Source organism: Ovis canadensis, chromosome 12 (genome assembly GCF_042477335.2).
Source record: "Ovis canadensis isolate MfBH-ARS-UI-01 breed Bighorn chromosome 12, ARS-UI_OviCan_v2, whole genome shotgun sequence".
Taxonomy (NCBI): domain Eukaryota; kingdom Metazoa; phylum Chordata; class Mammalia; order Artiodactyla; family Bovidae; genus Ovis; species Ovis canadensis.
This window is the reverse complement of record NC_091256.1, coordinates 78,074,983-78,093,033: the sequence shown is the minus strand read 5'-3', so window position 1 is coordinate 78,093,033 and position 18,051 is coordinate 78,074,983. Positions and strand designations below refer to the sequence as shown.

At 37.4% G+C, this 18,051-nt stretch overlaps 1 protein-coding gene across 1 annotated transcript in view; it reads right to left on the bottom strand.

The window, feature by feature from the left end:
- Nucleotides 1-18,051, bottom strand: part of HMCN1 (hemicentin 1) — a 543,718-nt gene that overhangs the window by 18,595 nt on the left and 507,072 nt on the right. The window contains exons 100-104 of the mRNA XM_069546297.1: nucleotides 17,736-17,870; nucleotides 8,499-8,612; nucleotides 7,656-7,781; nucleotides 5,091-5,219; nucleotides 2,818-3,168 (exon numbers count right to left, since the gene is read on the bottom strand). Of these exons, the coding sequence (XP_069402398.1) occupies nucleotides 2,818-3,168; nucleotides 5,091-5,219; nucleotides 7,656-7,781; nucleotides 8,499-8,612; nucleotides 17,736-17,870 (855 nt within the window). The remainder of the gene's footprint in view (nucleotides 1-2,817; nucleotides 3,169-5,090; nucleotides 5,220-7,655; nucleotides 7,782-8,498; nucleotides 8,613-17,735; nucleotides 17,871-18,051) is intronic.

Here is an 18,051-nt window from a genome sequence, read left to right as displayed (position 1 = left end):
AAAAGGACAGTTAGAAAGATAGTTTAAAATTAACTGCTATTTGCTTTCAGAATCAGGGATGGGATTTGAGAGGCCTAGATTTACTGTTGCAACTGTGTTTTGCCTAATAGTAAAGTTCGCCACCCAGTGTTAGAAGAAAGAGGAGAAGATGGTGTGAAATGGGGCAGTAGGGCTGTGGGCTGGAAGTAAAGGGAAGAGAAAGTGACAACTTGGAGATGACTCAGAGCAAAAGAACCTGTTCACTCTGCAGATGCTCAGATTATAATTGCAATGACCCAATCTGTTAATGACGAATACTCATAAAATATTTGTCATCATCTTTGCCCCATTTTAGTTAACCGAAGCATTCACAGCAGCACTTGAGTTATTTTAACATTTTCCCTTTATAATCTGCTTTAACAAAAATAAAACAACAGAAACGTAAATCATATTGAACTCCAAGTAGTTTAAAGTGGCCCTAAGTGTGATTTCTATGTTCAGAAGCAATGTATCATTCATTTTCCCTAATAAGTAAGCTTTGGAATAAATTCCTTAAAAAGCTAAATTTTAGCCCAAGTCTAAACAAAATGCCATGGTGTTAATCTGAATCTTTTGTAATCTGTCTGTCCCAGATGGTTAATTAAAGAAAGACATTTGGTGTTTACTGCAAGTTGCTTGTTACATAATTCCAAAGCTGTCTGCAATCATAGCGTGAATTTCTTTATTAGTACAAACACCATAAAATATTCACTGTATTTTAAGGAATATTTCTTTTTTATTTTATTTTACTTTATTTTACTTTACGATACTGTTTTAAGCCTATTCAGTGGTCCCCAATAAAACTTAAATATCCAGTAACAAACTAGTTATAGAAGTTAACTTTAGATTCTCCAGGACTGGTCCTCACTCTGAAGTAGTAACTGCTTTACACAGTAGATTGTTTTGGGAATGTAACTCACATAAATATGTTAGTGTAATATAAACACAGAGACAAAGAAAACATTCATAAGACTTTACTGATGAAATTACAGGGCATAGATTGTGATAGAGAAAAGGAGACATGGTTACCAATCAAGATGCTTTCTTAAAATGACTTGGACCTTCAGATGATTTAGAAATCAACTAGATGGTGTATGGTATGGGGAATAGTGTTTCCCTCACTTACGAAAGCACAAGCAAAGATTTTTGGTGTAGAAGAAAAGAGTTGTCTGAAACAAAGGCAGAGAGTGGGATGTTAATAAGATATGAAAACTTGTCAGTGGGAATGATTATTTGGAAGAAACTTTGAAAAATGAAATGTTAGAATGTTAATTCTATGGAAAAGTAAAAAGTTTCACTAGTAAATAGGTCAAAATTGTGGGCATAAAAAATTACCAATGGGAAAAAAAAATCTAATAAGAACAGTTTGAAGCAGGCTGAGAGCAATGTTTGATATACTGTCAAGAACAGTAGAGTCCACAGGCTTAGTATTAATAATTAAGTAGTATTTGACCATATGTGGAAAAATGTTGAGAGTTGTTAATGAACGTATGAATGTTTCACATTCAAGAAGTAAAAGAAACGAGCACTGTCCACAGTTCAGGGAAGCTGATCACAGGTAGAAGATTCCATATACATCATACTAAGCTTTAGGTACTTCAAGACAGCCAGATAGAAAAGTTCTGGGAACATCTGGGGCTAAAGAATAAAGGTTTGAAAGAGTAATGATCTAGAGGGTTTGAAGGTCCAGCAGAGTGGAGGTGATATGAGAAGCTGCGTCCATCTAACAGTGACAGAGGACACATGTCAAAGACTGTGATGTAGGAACAGGACTTGGAGAAGCGCAGAAAAAGAAATGACAAAAATTGAAGTCAGATGGCATTTTTTAAATACTTAAAAGAAATGTTTAACAGAGAGCACATTTGGGAGAGAATAAACGAAGCATAGAACAACATGAGGTTGGCATAGGGGTCTTCAAATTTAAACAGAATTTCATTCTTTCCCCTCTTGTCTCCCCACTCCCTTTCTTTCTTGTTTCATCATTTCTTCGACCAAACTGTAGGGCTCATTTGTGCTTGCTAATTCCTCTCAGTGTATATAGTTCTATGACATGCAAACGGTGGATACTCACGGAAAACTGAATTATATGAACGATAGATGGAATTGTTTGCAGTTTAACTGAAGACAGGGTCTTCATTCTGGAGTTGGAAATTACACTTCACTTTTGTACACAAATTAAGTTACAGACTTGTAAATTTAAAGGTACTGAAAGCATACAATTTAGAACAATGGAAAAAAGTTTTGTCCTGACATATCTTTTCAGTGACTCACATATACACAAAATAAATCAAACAGAGAAGCTCCACAGGGAGTGTGGGACTACAGTCAGGGCAGTGTTGTATGTTCATACAGAGCAAGCAGTTGACACAGTAGCAGACAGTTTCCCTTTAAACCCACTGCTTTGGCATCCATCGGACAAAACCATCATCTGCTAGTACTGTATTACGGTGGTAATATTCATATTCTCTTTTTTTAAAAAACCCATATTCTGAATGCCACTTCACTTTGCTTCTATATAGCATTAAATTTAGTAACACTTTCAGGTCAATCAAAAAAAGAGAAATTGCCAGCATAAAACAATAAATTATCAGAATGTACACATGTAAATACATCACTCATTCGAGAAAACTGGCAATTGGTGTAGGTGCCAGAGTAAATGTCTTGAAGCTTTGAGTCATCCCACATCTGAAATCAGGTATAGGTCACTGCACCCAGACTCTCATGGGCGCTGTACATACGCTCAGACTTTGGTCCATAAGAGAACCCACAGAAAGGAAATGGAATACGGCTGACATTTACCTACACATGTGTCAAGGCTCGCCTCAGAGCCTTCGGGGCAAGTTTTCCTAATAGTCCTTCTAGTCCTGGAGAGAGATGTTCTGCTGTTCCTATACTCTGAGTAGGAGCTGTAGAGATGTGAGTACTGTCTGTAATGCTGTTGAGGTTGATAGTTGTTTCTCATGGGGGAGAAGCGTGCAAGGTTATAGCTATTGTATTGAGTGCCATAATTTGGCAGCCTCTCCAGTCCAGCGCAAGATTTCCCGTCCCCTAACAAATGTTGTCCTGGTGGACAGATACACTTGAAGCTGCCAGGGGTGTTGAAGCACTGATATGCACAAGGCTTAGACACTTGTTCACATTCATTAATATCTGCTCGTGTGCCATGATACATAAAAAAGAGAAAAAAAAAACAACAACATACACACACATACACACAGAAAACACAGGAATAAAGAATCAGTCTGTGAAACAAACTGAAAACATTATGTTACCTTCCAAAGCTGGGAATACAGTAATTTTTCGACTGCTGTAAACTTTTGAAAAAGCTTTCATCAAGATATAACTATATAGAAAGATTCTATGATTTTCCCTAAACACTGCTTTACGGTAGAAACAAATGGGATTACAATGGAAAATGTGGTCTTGAACCCAGAAAAACTAGAGTTCAAAGCTAATATAAATCTTACTTTTGCTGGTGAAGAATGCAGTCATATCTCTAGTTAGAGTTTAATTATAATTTTGATCACTTAGGGCTTCTAATCTTTCATATAATTACAAGTTTCAGATGCAGGAATATTGGTACAACTACAGTCAGTTTTATTTTCCTTTTTCCTTTCGAGTCAATAATTACTCATAAATAATCATGCTAAGCACATTTTCTTAACAAAAATTAAAAAGGAAATGACACAAAATCATTCTTCCTAAGAAACTCACAAAGTTCAAAAATGAAAGCTATCCTTCTTTCCTAGATCAACACACAGAGTATGTACTCACAACACTTCTTATAAAGTGAATAAATACCAGAGATCAAAACCAAATTCTTTAATTCATTACCAAAGTGCCATGAAAGAAAACAACATAAATAACTAGAATAAAGTAGTAAATTTTGCTTTAATAATTATTTCAGTAGGCAAAAGTTAAAATTAACATTTTTAATCTCTTTAAGGCAATGGCCCTACCTTCTTTACAAATTTATCCCCCAGCCCAATTGCTGACATTCAGCTTCAAGTCAAACAAGTGAACAACGGAACATATTTCATTCTGCTAGGTCACTGTAATAACTGATCAAAATGTTAAATTATATATAAATTACAATACCTAAATAGAAGACTAAAATGACATGCATTTCTATTAAATAGTATTTATTTTAAAAGAGTTCATAGTAATGATACTACTATAAACATTTGCAATGCACAAAGTACTATGCTAGGAACTACATAAAGACAGTACTAAATTTTTATGGAAGAATTCACTATAAAGACAGGACAGGCTTGTCTCTTTGTGGCTATAAAGACAGGTTGTCTTTTAAATAGATAACCAAGGCATCTAATTTAAAAAGTATAATAGCATGCAAACCAGAAGCCAGTATTTAAAAGCTCAACACAATTTTTTTTGCTGCATGTAAATGTAAATATTCTGAGGTAGAATATTTTATAGGTCAGTTTCTTGATTATAAATGTGTTAATTTTAAGAAAGCATGTGGTTACCTTCTTAAAGATATTTTCTACCTACCTGCCTTACTTTACACTCAATTATAACTAAGATGGAAACAAACAGGCAATTGGAAGAATTAAATGAGATTCTTAGCACTGGGAATGGTATATAGTATGTGCTAAATATATGGTAGATAAAGTGCTAATTACCAATTCACTTAAAATGTGTTCACATTTTAATCCCTCATAACTAAACCTTCATAGTACATACAAATATACTTCACATTCAAATAAAATGTATCTATATAAACATGATATATGCATAGCGAGACAATCAGTGAGATAATCTTCATAATTAAGTTGTCATGGTAATTATACCACACCTCACTTTGATATGTGTAGTTTATAGTAAGCATTCTGTAAGTAGTTATTATTACCACTTGAAAGTCAGTGTCAGCTGAATTCAATATGAAGTCTCTAAGAAGTAATTCAAACTGCGTAATGGATTACTTAAACCAACTTACTCTTCTAAATGTAGCAAGAAAGCATTTGAGAATACAGTGGTCCTAATCAAGTTGGTAGGGGTGGGTAATTATATTAACAGTTTTATTAACTCAATAAGAGTTTCTGTTAACTTACCCAAACAGGGTCTTCCAAGTCCTTGAGACCGGTACCCTCTTGGACACACACAACGATAGCTGCCTCTTGTATTCTCACATATCTGGTTATATCTGCACTGATGGGTCCCATCTTTACACTCATCAACATCTATGAACACGGAGGCAATAAAAAGCAATAACATTTCCTCTTTCAAAACCTGAGGTCACTATATTTAAAATGAACATTTTAATTGTTTAGAATGTTGCACTTCTTACCATGTGATTTAACCCTGTAGTCAGAAAAGCTGGGTTCAAGTCCCAGCTGTCACTTATTAGAAAGCTTAGTTGCTCAGTTGTGTCCGATTCTTTGTGACCCCACGGTCTGTAGCCAGGCAGGCTCCTCTGTCCATGGGGATGCTCCAGGTAAGAATACTGGAGTGGGTTGCCATGACCTCCTCCAGGTCACTTGTTAATTGGCTTCGTTTCCTCTTTCTGCTCCCTACTATGGATGGAGTTTTGTTCTCGGCTTTCTCTTCCCTTCTCTACACCCCTCCTCCTCTAGCCATCATATTTATACCAGTGACTCTAATGAGCTTCCTGATGTAGAGCCAGAGCAGTAGTACCACACTGCTTCTTACCTACAGACTCAGATTTCTAGCTGCCAGCTGGCCATCTCCATCGCCATATTTTACTAGAACTTCAAACTCAGCATGTTCAGAGTATCCTTACTCTTATCATTACTCTCATTTATGACAACAGCATTGTTTTTCCCAAACTGTAAACATCAGAGTTATCTTTTATTTATTCCCTAAACTTACAAGACTGAGTAATTCTTCTTCCTTCGAACAAAGCCGTGTATCCCTGTTTTCCATTTTCATGTAGCTATATTTTTGCTGTAGCTTCTTAACAGTCTTCTGATCTTTCAGCTTATTTCTAATTAATCTTATACATAACTAGAGTCAATATTCTTAAAAATACAGTTACACATAACTGTATATGATGCTACAAATTGGCTACTATTTGTAGGAATTTAGAAAAACATTTACCTATATCCATATTGCTGAAAACAGTCTTTGCAATCTGATAGTCCACCCTCCCATTTTAAAAAAATTATACTAAATCTCCTTGTATCTCAACAAAGACCAACAAGTGGTCACTACTCCTTCATTTATATCTACAATCTCCCCTCTCTCTTACATTATTTTGAAACAAATCTAAGGCATATTTTAACTTTATTAATGTTTCATTTCGAAATTCTTTTTTCCCCCCATTTTTAAAATGAGAAACTTCTGTGTTTCTCAATAGAAACTCAAATTTCTGTGTCATTTCAAGACTTGTTCAAGGTCAGATAGCTGTTAAGGAGGACGAATTTTAACATGTTCTCCCTGACTCCAGCTCTTTCCCCCTCATCCAGGGCTATTTTTCTTTCCTTTTACTACCACCTCCACATATCGACATCCCATTTGAGGATAATTTAAATATGATCACTTCCATGAATGGCTGTTAGTCACTCCTATTAGATATGAGCACTCTTTTGAGTACTCTTACACAATTTTATCTGTACCTTTTTTTTAAAAAATAAACTCTCTATAATTTTTGGCTGTGCCGGGTCTTCGTTGCTGTGCAGGGCTTTCTCTAACTGCGGCAAATGGAAGCTACTCTCTAGTTCTGCTGTGCGGGCTTCTCATTGCAATGGCTTCTTTCATTGTGGAGCACAGGCTTTAGGGCGCATTATCTTCAGTACTTGCAGCGCGGGGGCTCAGTAGTTGTGGTACATGGACTTAGCTGCCCCGAGGCATGTGGAATCTTCCTGAACCAGGGATTGAACCTGGGTCTCCTGCTTTGGAATATGGGTTCTTATCCACTAGACCATCAGGGAAGTCCTACTTGTAGTTTTTATGGCATTTCATCTTCTATTACTTTTTTTTTTTTTAATCTTTTGGTGAGGCAGGTGGAGTTGGCTGATCTATCCCAGGTGATTTTAAGTACATGAGAGCAGGAAGGCTATCTGCTTCAGTTCTGTAAATTGTGAAGTTTACAGCACTGTTCTGTAAACTATGTTACGGTTTACAGTTAAAACTATGTTACAGTTCTGTCAACTATGGCAGGCTAGCACAGAACAGGCACACAAAGAACAAACTTAGGGAGAAATAGAATTTACTTCATTGTCTGGTCATTGATTTAACATTTAATGAATATTTCGTTTTAAAATAATTATATTTTGAACTTTCAATAAGTCTCTACAAACATAAGTTTTTCTTAACCCCTCCAATGAAATTCTTAACATAGATGCTAAATTTCATATTAAAAATTATGTGAGATAATATTAATGTATGTGGATATTAAACTATATAAACCAATAGTGTAATTCATGGGAGCTCAAAATGGTCTAAGTTTCTTGGGTGAGCTTTCATTTCCTGGTATAGTCATGATGCTGGGACTTCAGAGCTCAACCATACAAGAAGTTGGTAGTAAAAAAACCTATAGAAAAAGATATTTCTTTGTTGGATGAAATTTATTCTAATCATTAGTTTTAAGCAAGGATGCCTTATTTGGCTTGTTGATAGTAAACGGATCTCAGTCACTGAAATAGCCAGACACTCACCAATGCAGGTTCCGTTTTCTGCCTTGGTCATTCCATTTGGACAGAGATCAATGCATTTATAGCCACCGCGAGTGTTCTTGCAGTGCTGATCTGGTCTGCATACATTCTGTCTACACTCATTTATATCTTGATAAAAGAACAAAGATAATGCAGATTGAGAAAGTGATTTCTTCCACTTTTTCATAAAAATATGCCTTTGGATTTTAAGGATAAATAATATAGATGATTATATAATCATGGTATAAGGTTGAAGTGTTTAAATCCATCAAGGTATGTAACACACTTTATTTTAGAACATAATGATAAAAATAAAAAATATTACATCACATAAATGGAAGCCATGCCAAAACATTTCCCCCTCCTAGAAAAATAAAAATGATATGTCTATTTAATTGCTGAGTTGTGTCCAGCTCTTCGTGACCCCATGAACTATAGCCCGCCAGGCTCCTCTGTCCATGGAATTCTCCAGGCAGAACACTGGAGTGGGTAGCTATTCCCTTCTCCAGGGGATCTTCCGGACCTAGGGATCAAACCTGGGTTTCCTGCACTGCAGGCAGATTCTTTATTGTCTAAGCCACCAGGGAAGCCCATATATAACTATATTCACACGTATATTATGATTTTGTGAAAAATGGTAATATAATAGAGAACATGTTAAAAATGGTTGTAAAATTGGAAAATGAAACCTGTCAAGTATAGCATTCGTTTCCTTTTGTTTTTGCATGGATCACATAAATGATGCATGGTAGGTGCCCTATATCAGACACAACACATAGATCAGGTCAGACAGCATTAAGACATTACAAAGATGCCACTGCTTTGAATTCACAGCCCTTTCCTTACCCACACATTTTCTGCCTTTGAGCTGATACCCAGGTTCACATCCACAGTGAAAACTTCCTATGGCATTGAAACAGCGGTGGTGACAGGGGCTGGATTCTTGACATTCATTAATATCTGTTAAGCAAAACAGAACTTTCATTACATGCTGTTAGAAAACAGGTTAGTTTATCCCAAATGTTTAACATTTCAGTGATCTTTGATCAATCTTATGTTTAAGATCTTCCCTAAAAAGAGTCCAATCTAATTGCTCTCAAGGGATCTGCTAGATAACTGATAGAATAAACTGCTAGTGAGGGTTTCTCTCTTCAACACTATCCCAAGATTAACATTTGCTATTGCTTCAGAGCTATGTTGATGCAATACTTCTGTAGTTTAGCTATTTTGTTTACTATATGGCTCCCACTCTTGTTTTTAGGAACTCTGAGTCCTGGAACATAGCTGACAGAGAGTACTGAAAATAAATAATAATAAAGTTAGGGTCTTCTGCAACATCTTTTGAAATTTGAACTTTCTTCTGGATTTTGGCTGTTATTGGCCTGATGCAGGTCTTTATCACCTTGTGCTCAGATGACTGCAGCAACTTTAGCTTTTATCCTCATCTGTAGTCATTGCCAAGTTAATCTTTGTGAACATCATCTGGGTCACAGTGTAATGGAAAAAAAGTGCAGGTGTGAATTCCCCCAACTGATGCCTACGTGCTTGTACTTTGTACCTTCTCTTTTTTCATTTCATTTCTTCTGTTCCCAGAAAAAGGGAGACGACTACTTGCATTTAAGAAAAGTTCCTCTATTTGAGCTTTTGATCTCTGTGTCTGTCTTCTCCTTCCTCACTAAGATAAGAACTGTGGTCCACCAAGCATTTCCTCCTCACATATGTTCTTAAAGCTCTTCGTCCTTACTGCCATCTTTCCTATAACCCTGTTCAGTTCAGTCACTCAGTCGTGTCTGACTCTTTGCGACCCCATGAATCGCAGCACGCCTGGCCTCCCTATCCATCACCAACTCCCGGAGTTCACTCAGAATCACGTCCATCGAGTCGGTGATGCCATCCAGACTTCTCATCCTCTGTAATCCCCTTTTCCTCCAGCCCCCAATCCCTCCCAGCATCAGAGTCTTTTCCAGTGAGTCAACTCTTCACATGAGGTGGCCAAAGTACTGGAGTTTCAGCTTTAGCATCATTCCTTCCAAAGAATATCCAGGGCTGATCTCCTTTAGAATGAACTGATTGGATCTCCTTGCAGTCCAAGGGACTCTAAAGAGTCTTCTCTAACACCACAGTTCAAAAGCATCAATTCTTCGGCGCTCAGCCTTCTTCACAGTCCAACTCTCACATCCATACATGACCACTGGAAAAACCATAGGCTTGACTAGATGGACCTTTGTTGGCAAAGTAATGTCTCTGCTTTCCAATATGCTGTCTAGGTTGGTCATAACTTTCCTTCCAAGGAGTAAGTGTCTTTTAATTTCATGGCTTCAGTCACCATCTGCAGTTTTTTGGATCCCCCCAAAATAAAGTCTGACACTGTTTCTACTGTTTCCCCATCTATTTGCCATGAAGTGAATGGACCGGATGCCATGATCTTCGTTTTCTGAATGTTGAGCTTGAAGCCAACTTTTTCACTCTCCTCTTTCACTTTCATCAAGAGGCTTTTTAGTTCCTCTTCACTTTCTGCCATAAGGGTGGTGTCATCTGCATATCTGAGGTTATTGATATTTGTCCCGGCAATCTTGATTCCAGCTTGTGTTTCTTCCAGTCCAGCGTTTCTCATGATGTACTCTGCATAGAAGTTAAATAAGCAGGGTGACAGTATACAGCCTTAACGTACTCCTTTTCCTATTTGGAACCAGTCTGTTGTTCCATGTCCAGTTCTAACTGTTGCTTCCTGACCTGCATACAGGTTTCTCAAGAGGCAGGTGAGGTGGTCTGATATTCCCATCTCTTTCAGAATTTTCCACAGTTTATTGTGATCCACACGGTCAAAGGCTTTGGCATAGTCCATAAAGCAGAAATAGATGTTTTTCTAGAACTCTCTTGCTTTTTCCATGATCCAGCAGATGTTGGCAATTTGATCTCTGGTTCCTCTGCCTTTTCTAAAACCAGCTTGAACATCAGGGAGTTCACGGTTCACGTATTGCTGAAGCCTGGCTTGGAGAATTTTGAGCATTACTTTACTAGCATGTGAGATGAGTGCAATTGTGCGGTAGTTTGAGCATTCTTTGGCATTGCCTTTCTTTGGAATTGGAATGAAAATTGACCTTTTCCAGTCCTGTGGCCACTGCTGAGTTTTCCAAACTTGCTGGCATATTGAGTGCAGCACTTTCACAGCATCATCTTCCAGGATTTGAAACAGCTCCACTGGAATTCCATCACCTCCACTAGCTTTGTTTGTAGTGATGCTTTCTAAGGCCCACTTGACTTCACATTCCAGGATGTTTGGCTCTAGATGAGTGATCAAACCATTGTGATTATCTGGGTCGTGCAGATCTTTTCTGCACAGTTCTTCTGTGTATTCTTGCCACCTCTTCTTAATATCTTCTGCTTCTGTTAGGTCCATACCATTTCTGTCCTTTGTCAAGCCCATCTTTGCATGAAATGTTCCCTTGGTATCTCTAATTTTCTTGAAGAGATCTCTAGTCTCTCCCATTCTGTTCTTTTCCTCTATTTCTTTGCATTGATCACTGAAGAAGGCTTTCTTATCTCTTCTTGCTATTCTCTGGAACTCTGCATTCAGACGCTTATATCTTTCCTTTTCTCCTTTGCTTTTTGCCTCTCTTCTTTTCACAGCTATTTGTAAGGACTCCCCAGACAGCCATTTTGCTTTTTTGCATTTCTTTTCCATGGGGATGGTCTTGATCCCTGTCTCCTGTACAGTGTCACAGACCTCATTCCATAGTTCATCAGGCACTCTATCACATCTAGGCCCTTAAATCTATTTCTCACTTAGGTAGGTTTATTCTGAGGCATTTTAATCTTTTTGCTGCAATGGTAAATGGGATTGTCTCCTTAATTTATTCTTGTTACTTGTAATTTTTTCTAATCTTTTGCTGTTAGTATATAGAAGTGAAACAGACTTTTGGATATTAGCTTTGTATCCTGAACATTTCCCCAATAAAAGTTTGAGCTCTAGTAGCTTTCTGGTAGCATCTTTAGTATTTTATATGTATAGTATAATGTAACCTGCAAAGAGTGACATTTTTACATCATCTTTTCCAATTTGGATTCCTTTCATTTCTTTCTTCTCTGGCTTCCATGACTACGGCTTGCAAAATTATATTGAATAAAAGTGGTGAGAGTGGACATCCTTGTCTTGTTCCTGATCTTAGAAGAAAAGCTTTCAGCTTTTCTCCATTGAGCATGAGGTTTGCTGTGGGTATGTCATATGGCTTTTATTATGCTGAGTTAAATTCCCTTTATCCCCACTTCCTGGAGAGTTTTTTCATAAAGAAATGTTGATTTTTGTCAAAAGCTTTTTCTGCATATATTGAGATGATCATATGGCTTTATTCTTCAGTCTGCTACTGTGGTATATCACACTAATTGATTTGCAGATATTAAAAAATTCTTGCATCCCTGGGATAAATCCCATTTGGTCATGGTATATGATTCTTTTAATGTATTGCTGGATTTGGTTTGCTAATATTTTGTTGTGGGTTTTTGAATCTGTGTTCATCAGTGATATTCACCTGTAAGTTTTCCTTTTTGGGGTGTCTTTGTCTAGTTTTCGTATCAAAGTGATGGTGTCCCCATTGAATGAGTTTCAATTTCAGTACTTCGTGAAAGTCACTCAGTCATGTCCGACTCTTTGTGACTCTGTAGTCCCTGGAATTCTCCAGGTCAGAATTCTGGAGTGGGTAGCCTTTCCCTTCTCCAGGGGATCTTCCCAACCAGGGATTGAACCAAGGTCTCCTGCATTGCAGGCAGATTCTTTATCAGCTGAGCCACAAGGGGTGCCCAAGAATACTGGAGTGGGTAGTCTATCCCTTCTCCAGTGGTTTTTCCTGACCTAGGAATTGAATGGAGTCTCCTGCATTGCCTTCATATTCTTTACCAACTGAGCTATGGTCTGTTCTATTTATTCCTGATTCAGTTTTAGGAGACTGTACCTTCCTAAGAATTTGTTCATTTCTTCTAGGTTGTCCATTTTATTGGCATATAGTTGTTTGTAGTAGTCTCTTACAATCCTCTGTATTTCTGTGGTATCATTTGTAATTTCTCCTTTTTATTTCTAATTTTATTGATTTGAGACCTCTCCCTTTTTTTGATGACTCTGGCTAAAGCTTTATCAATTTTATTTTTTCAAAGAACCATCTTTGAGTTTAACTCATCTTTTCTATTTTTTTTTGGTCTGTATTTCAATTATTTTTGCTCTGATCTTTATGATTTATTCCCTTCTACTAACTTTGGGTTTGTTTTTTGTTCTTTCTCTTGTTGCTCTAGGTGTAAGGTAGGTTGTTTATTTGAAATTTTTCTTGTTTCCTGAGGTAAGATTGTATTGCTATAAACTTCTCTCTTAAACTGCTTTTGCTGCATCCCAACATTTTTGGATCGTTGTGTTTTCATTTGTCTGAGTCTTTTTTTATTTCCTCTTTGATTTCTTCAATGATCCTTTTTTTTTTCTTTTTGTCATTTAGTCTCCATGTGTTTGCGTTTTGGGCAGTTTTTTTTTTTTAAATTTTTTTTATAGTTGATGTCTAATGTCATAGTGCTGTGGTTGCAAAAGAAATTTCAATTTAATATACCAGAGTTTTCTTTGTGGCTCAGTATGTGATTGATCATGGAAAATGTTCCATGTGCACTTGAGAAGAATGTATATTCTGCTACCTTTGGATGACATGCTCTATAAATATGGCTTGAGTCCATCAGGTCTAATGTGTCCTTTAAGGCCTATGTTTCCTTATTGACTTTTTTCTCTGATCCATTCATTGAGGTAAGTGGGGCATTGAAGTCCCCACTATTCTTGTGTTTCTGTTGACTTGTACTTTTATGGCTGTTAGCATTTGTCTTATATATTGAGGTGCTCCTATGTTGGGTACATGTATATTTGCAACTATCATCTTTTTGGATCGATCCTTTGATCATGTAGTATTCTTCTTTGTCTTTTGTAACAGTCTTTATTTTAAAGTCTATTTTGTCTGATACGACTGTCACTACTCCAGCTTTCTTTTAATTGCCATTTGCATGGAATACTTATTTCAACTCCCTCACTTTGTCTGTATAGTCTCTAGATATGAAGTGGGTCTCTTAGACAATATAGATGAAAGTATTTATTAGTATGTATGTTCTTATTGCCATTTTGTTAATTCTTTAGGATTTGCTTTTGTAGGTACCTTCCTCTTTTGTTCTATTCTATTGTGATTTTATAACTATCTTTGGTGTTGTGCTTGGATTGATCTTTCTTTTTTGTGTATATATCTATCATAGATTTTTGGTTTGCAGCTATTAATACCGTGAGGTTTTTATATAGCAGTCTATAACATACAAGATTGTTTTAAGTTGCTGGCCTCTTAATTTCAAATGCATTTCCAGTATCCTGCATTTGTACTCTCCTCATGATTACTGGTTTGATACCTTTTTTGTTTGTAAATGATTTTCTATCTTTACAGTTTGTTTGACTTTACTGATGAACTTTCCCATTTGTAATTTTCTTTTTTTTCAGTTGTGGCCTTTTCTTTTCCACCTAGAGAAGTTTCTTCAGCATTTGTTGTAAAGCTGGTTTGGTGGTGCTAAATTCTCTTAGCTTTTGCTTGTCTATAAAACCTTTGATTTCTCTGTTGAATCGGAATGAGTCTTGCTGGGTAGAGTATTCTTGTTTATAGGTTTTTCCCTTTCATCCCTTTAAATATATCATGCCAGTTCTTTCAAGCTGCACAGTTTCTGCTGAAAAGTCAGATGATAACCATATGGGGATTCCCTTGTATGTTACTTGCTGCTTTCCCTTTGTTGCTTTTAATATATATACTTTTTTGGTCTTTAATTTTTGTCAGTTTGATAAATATGTGTCTTGGCGTCTTCCTCCTTGGGTTTATCCTGTATGGGACTCTGTGCTTCTAGGACTTGAAAATCTACTTTCCCAAGTTAGGGAAGCTTTTGGCTATTTCTTCAAATATTTTCTCAGGACCTTTCTCTTCTCCTTCTGGGACCCCTTTAATGTGAATTTTGGTGCTTTAATGTCTGAGAGGTCTCTTAAACTGCTCTCATTTCTTTTCATTCTTTTTTCCTTATTCTGTTCTGTAGCAGTGATTTCCACCAATACCAATCTCTCTTCCAGTTCACTTAGCTTGCTCTTCTGCCTCATTTATTCTGGTACTGATTCTGTCAAGTGTATCTTTTTATTCTTCTAGTGTAGTTTTCATTTCACTTACTGTATTGCTCAACTCTTTTTTTTTTCTAGTTTTCTAGGTCTTTGTGACACATTTCGGGTATCTCTTCAGTCTGTGCCTCCATTGTCTCTCTGAGATCTTGGATCATTTTTGCTGTCATATCTGAGTTTTTTTTCAGTCTGATTGCCTTACTGCACTTCACTTCATTGTTCTTCTGGGATTTTATCTTCTTCCTTCAATTGGAACATACTTCTCTGCTGACTCATTGTGTCTAACTTTCTGTGTCTGTGGCCTCCTTTTCTCAGGCTGCAGGTGTGTAATTATGCTGCTTCTGGAATCTGCCTCTGCTGCATGATGGTGGTCCAGAGGCTTGTACAGGCTTCCTAGTGGGAGGGATTGGTGCCTGCCCACTGGTGCAGCTGGGTCTTGTCTCTCTGGTAGGCAGGGCCATGTCAGGGGTATGTCTAAACATAGCTGTGAGCTCAGGCTTTAGGCAGTCTGTGTGCGTTTTCACCCTGTTGGTTGTTTGGCCTGAGGTGTCCAAGCACAGGAGCCCACAGTCTGTTGGGTGGGCCCAGGTCTTGCTATTGAGACCTCTGAGAAAGCTCATGCCAGTGAATATTCCCTGGAGCCTCTGCCTCTAGAGTCCTCGCCCACAGAGTGAGCCTGAGCTGACCCCTCCTCCAAAAGACCCACAAGTAGGTATGGCCCAGGCTCTTCTGTAGTCACTGCTTTACTATGTTCCAGGGCATGGAAAACCTTGTGTGTGCCCGCCAGGAGTGGAATTTCTGTTTCTCCCAGTCCTGTGGAGCTCCTGGCCTTCAAAGTCAAATGCTCTGGGGGCTTCTCCACCCAGGGTTAGACTCACAGGCTAGGGAGCCTGCCATGTGGAGCTCAGAACTCTCACTCCATGGGAGAACCTCTGTGATACAAATATTTTTCACTTTGTGGGTTGTCCACCAGGTAGGAATGAAATTTGATTACATCACACATGTGCCCCTTCTATCATCTCATTGTGGCTTCTTCATCTATGGATGTACAGAATATCTTTTTTGGTATCTGTCAGTCTTTTCCATTCGGCAGTTAGTTTTAAGTTTGGTGATTTCATGACAGGAGGTGAGTTCAAGTCGTCCTACTCCCCCATTTTGTCTGCTCCCTGCTCTGTGATCATATACCTTTAGAAGATTTTCTTTGTGCAGTTTTTCTTCTTTTGCTTGGCCTCTTATCCTTTTTACCCTTCTTGTTCTCCAAAGCCAACCTACATTAACAATCTAATATAAATAACATCTATAGTTAATATAGAAATGGTAATAACATATTCTTTTATGTACACCCGTAGCTCTCCCTAAATATATAAATACACTTCCTTTTTACTTTTGTTACTGTTTGTTTTCCAGTCACAATCTTTTCTACACAAGTTACATATGCTTTCCTACATCTTAAGTGTTCTCACTAAAGGATGTCTCATGGAAATTCCTCTAAGCCAAACAGCAGAGCTTCATTCCATTCTTTATAATGACAACACAGTGGTTTATGGTATAGATATGCCATAATTCATTCATTTTTTTTTACTATTGATAAGAATTTAGCTTTGTATCCACTGTGTCTTTGTTTGGAAAATCCTGACAGCAGCTTTATTTATAATTGCTAAAACTTGGAAGTGCCAAGATGCCCTTTGGTAGGTGAATGGATAGATAAATTGTGGTAGAGTCATCTAATGGATTATTTTTCAGCACTAAAAAGAAAGGCGCTATCAACCAATGAAAAGACATGGAGGAAACATACATGTATATTACTAAGTGAAAGAAGCTAATCTGAAAAGGCTAAATGCTACATAATTCCAACTATATGACATTATGGAAAAGGTAAAGCTAGAGAGACAATAAAAATATCAGTGTTCCCAGAGTTTGGGGGAGGGAAGGATGACGAGGTGAAGCATAGATTTTTTGGGTAGGGAGGCATGATCCTGCATGATACTACAATGGAGGATACATGACATTGGAATATAGAACATCAAGAGTAACTTCTAATGTAAACAACAGACTTTCGGTTGTAATGATGTGTCAATGTAGATTTATCCTTGGTAAAAAAACGTACCATTCTAGAAGGAATATGATAGTTGGGGAGGCTGTGAAGGAGTTGGGGCAGGGAGAATTTGGAAAATCTTTTTCTGTTCTACTCAAATTTGCTGTGAATCTAAAATTCCTCTAGAAAATAAGTTTTATATCAAAAGTCCTGCAATAAATAGTAGTCTTATGAAATGGAGGGTTTTTTTTTAATAAGAGAAAAGGTTTATTTCTATGCACATAGGTGCCAACCAAAAAAGTAACATGTTTCATGGTGAAAGTAAAGGCTTTTAAACCAGACTTAACAGCAGAAACGAAGAGGGGATAATGGGCTTCTATGAGAAGAACAGACAGGGTTCTTTAGAAAACAATGAGATAAGAGACTGTGTGATAATGTTTGTCTGTACAGGGATGAGCGATTTTTGCATCTTTTTCAGGATCATAAAATACCCTGCAGGAGAGATTTATGGTAGGGTTACTCTATGTCTCTCTCCTGGGACTAGACTCTACCCTGAAGAGGTAATTGATAGTCATGGTCATTTCTCAGAAGTTTCTGCTTTTACTCAGGTGAGGGGACCTCTAAGAAGGCTTTCTTGTACATTGGTTGAATGTCAAGTATGAAACAGATTCTATTAAGATCATGCTGTATGATCTCCACTCTCAAGTATTACAGGCAAGTTTTATTCAAAATCACTGTGTTACAAATACTTAAAATAGCCATAGAATATTACATCTAAATATTTTACTACGAAGCTCAATCTATTAAATGGAGTTCAACCTAAATGGTCCAACCGGCAGGGTTTTTAACTCTTAGTATAATGAAGATAAAGCAAGGGCTTCCATTTATGTACCTTGACAACTCAGCCCATCACTGGTTCTTCGAAAGCCAATTCCACAGCGGACTACACAGCGATAGGATCCGATGGTATTATCACAGTCCTGACCAGCATGGCAGGTGTATCCACCCAAAGCACACTCATCAATATCTGCAACAAAGTGATTCATTTAACTAAGGGGAGTGGGAAAAAAAAACCCCACTTAAGAACCTGCTGTGAAATAAGAATAAGGAAAGCAGTGAGTGACACTTGAAATTCACAACAGCAAGAATGTTGAATTTGGGGGTAGGTCCCTTCAGATGAGTTGAAGAGCTGACAAGCTCACAGCAGA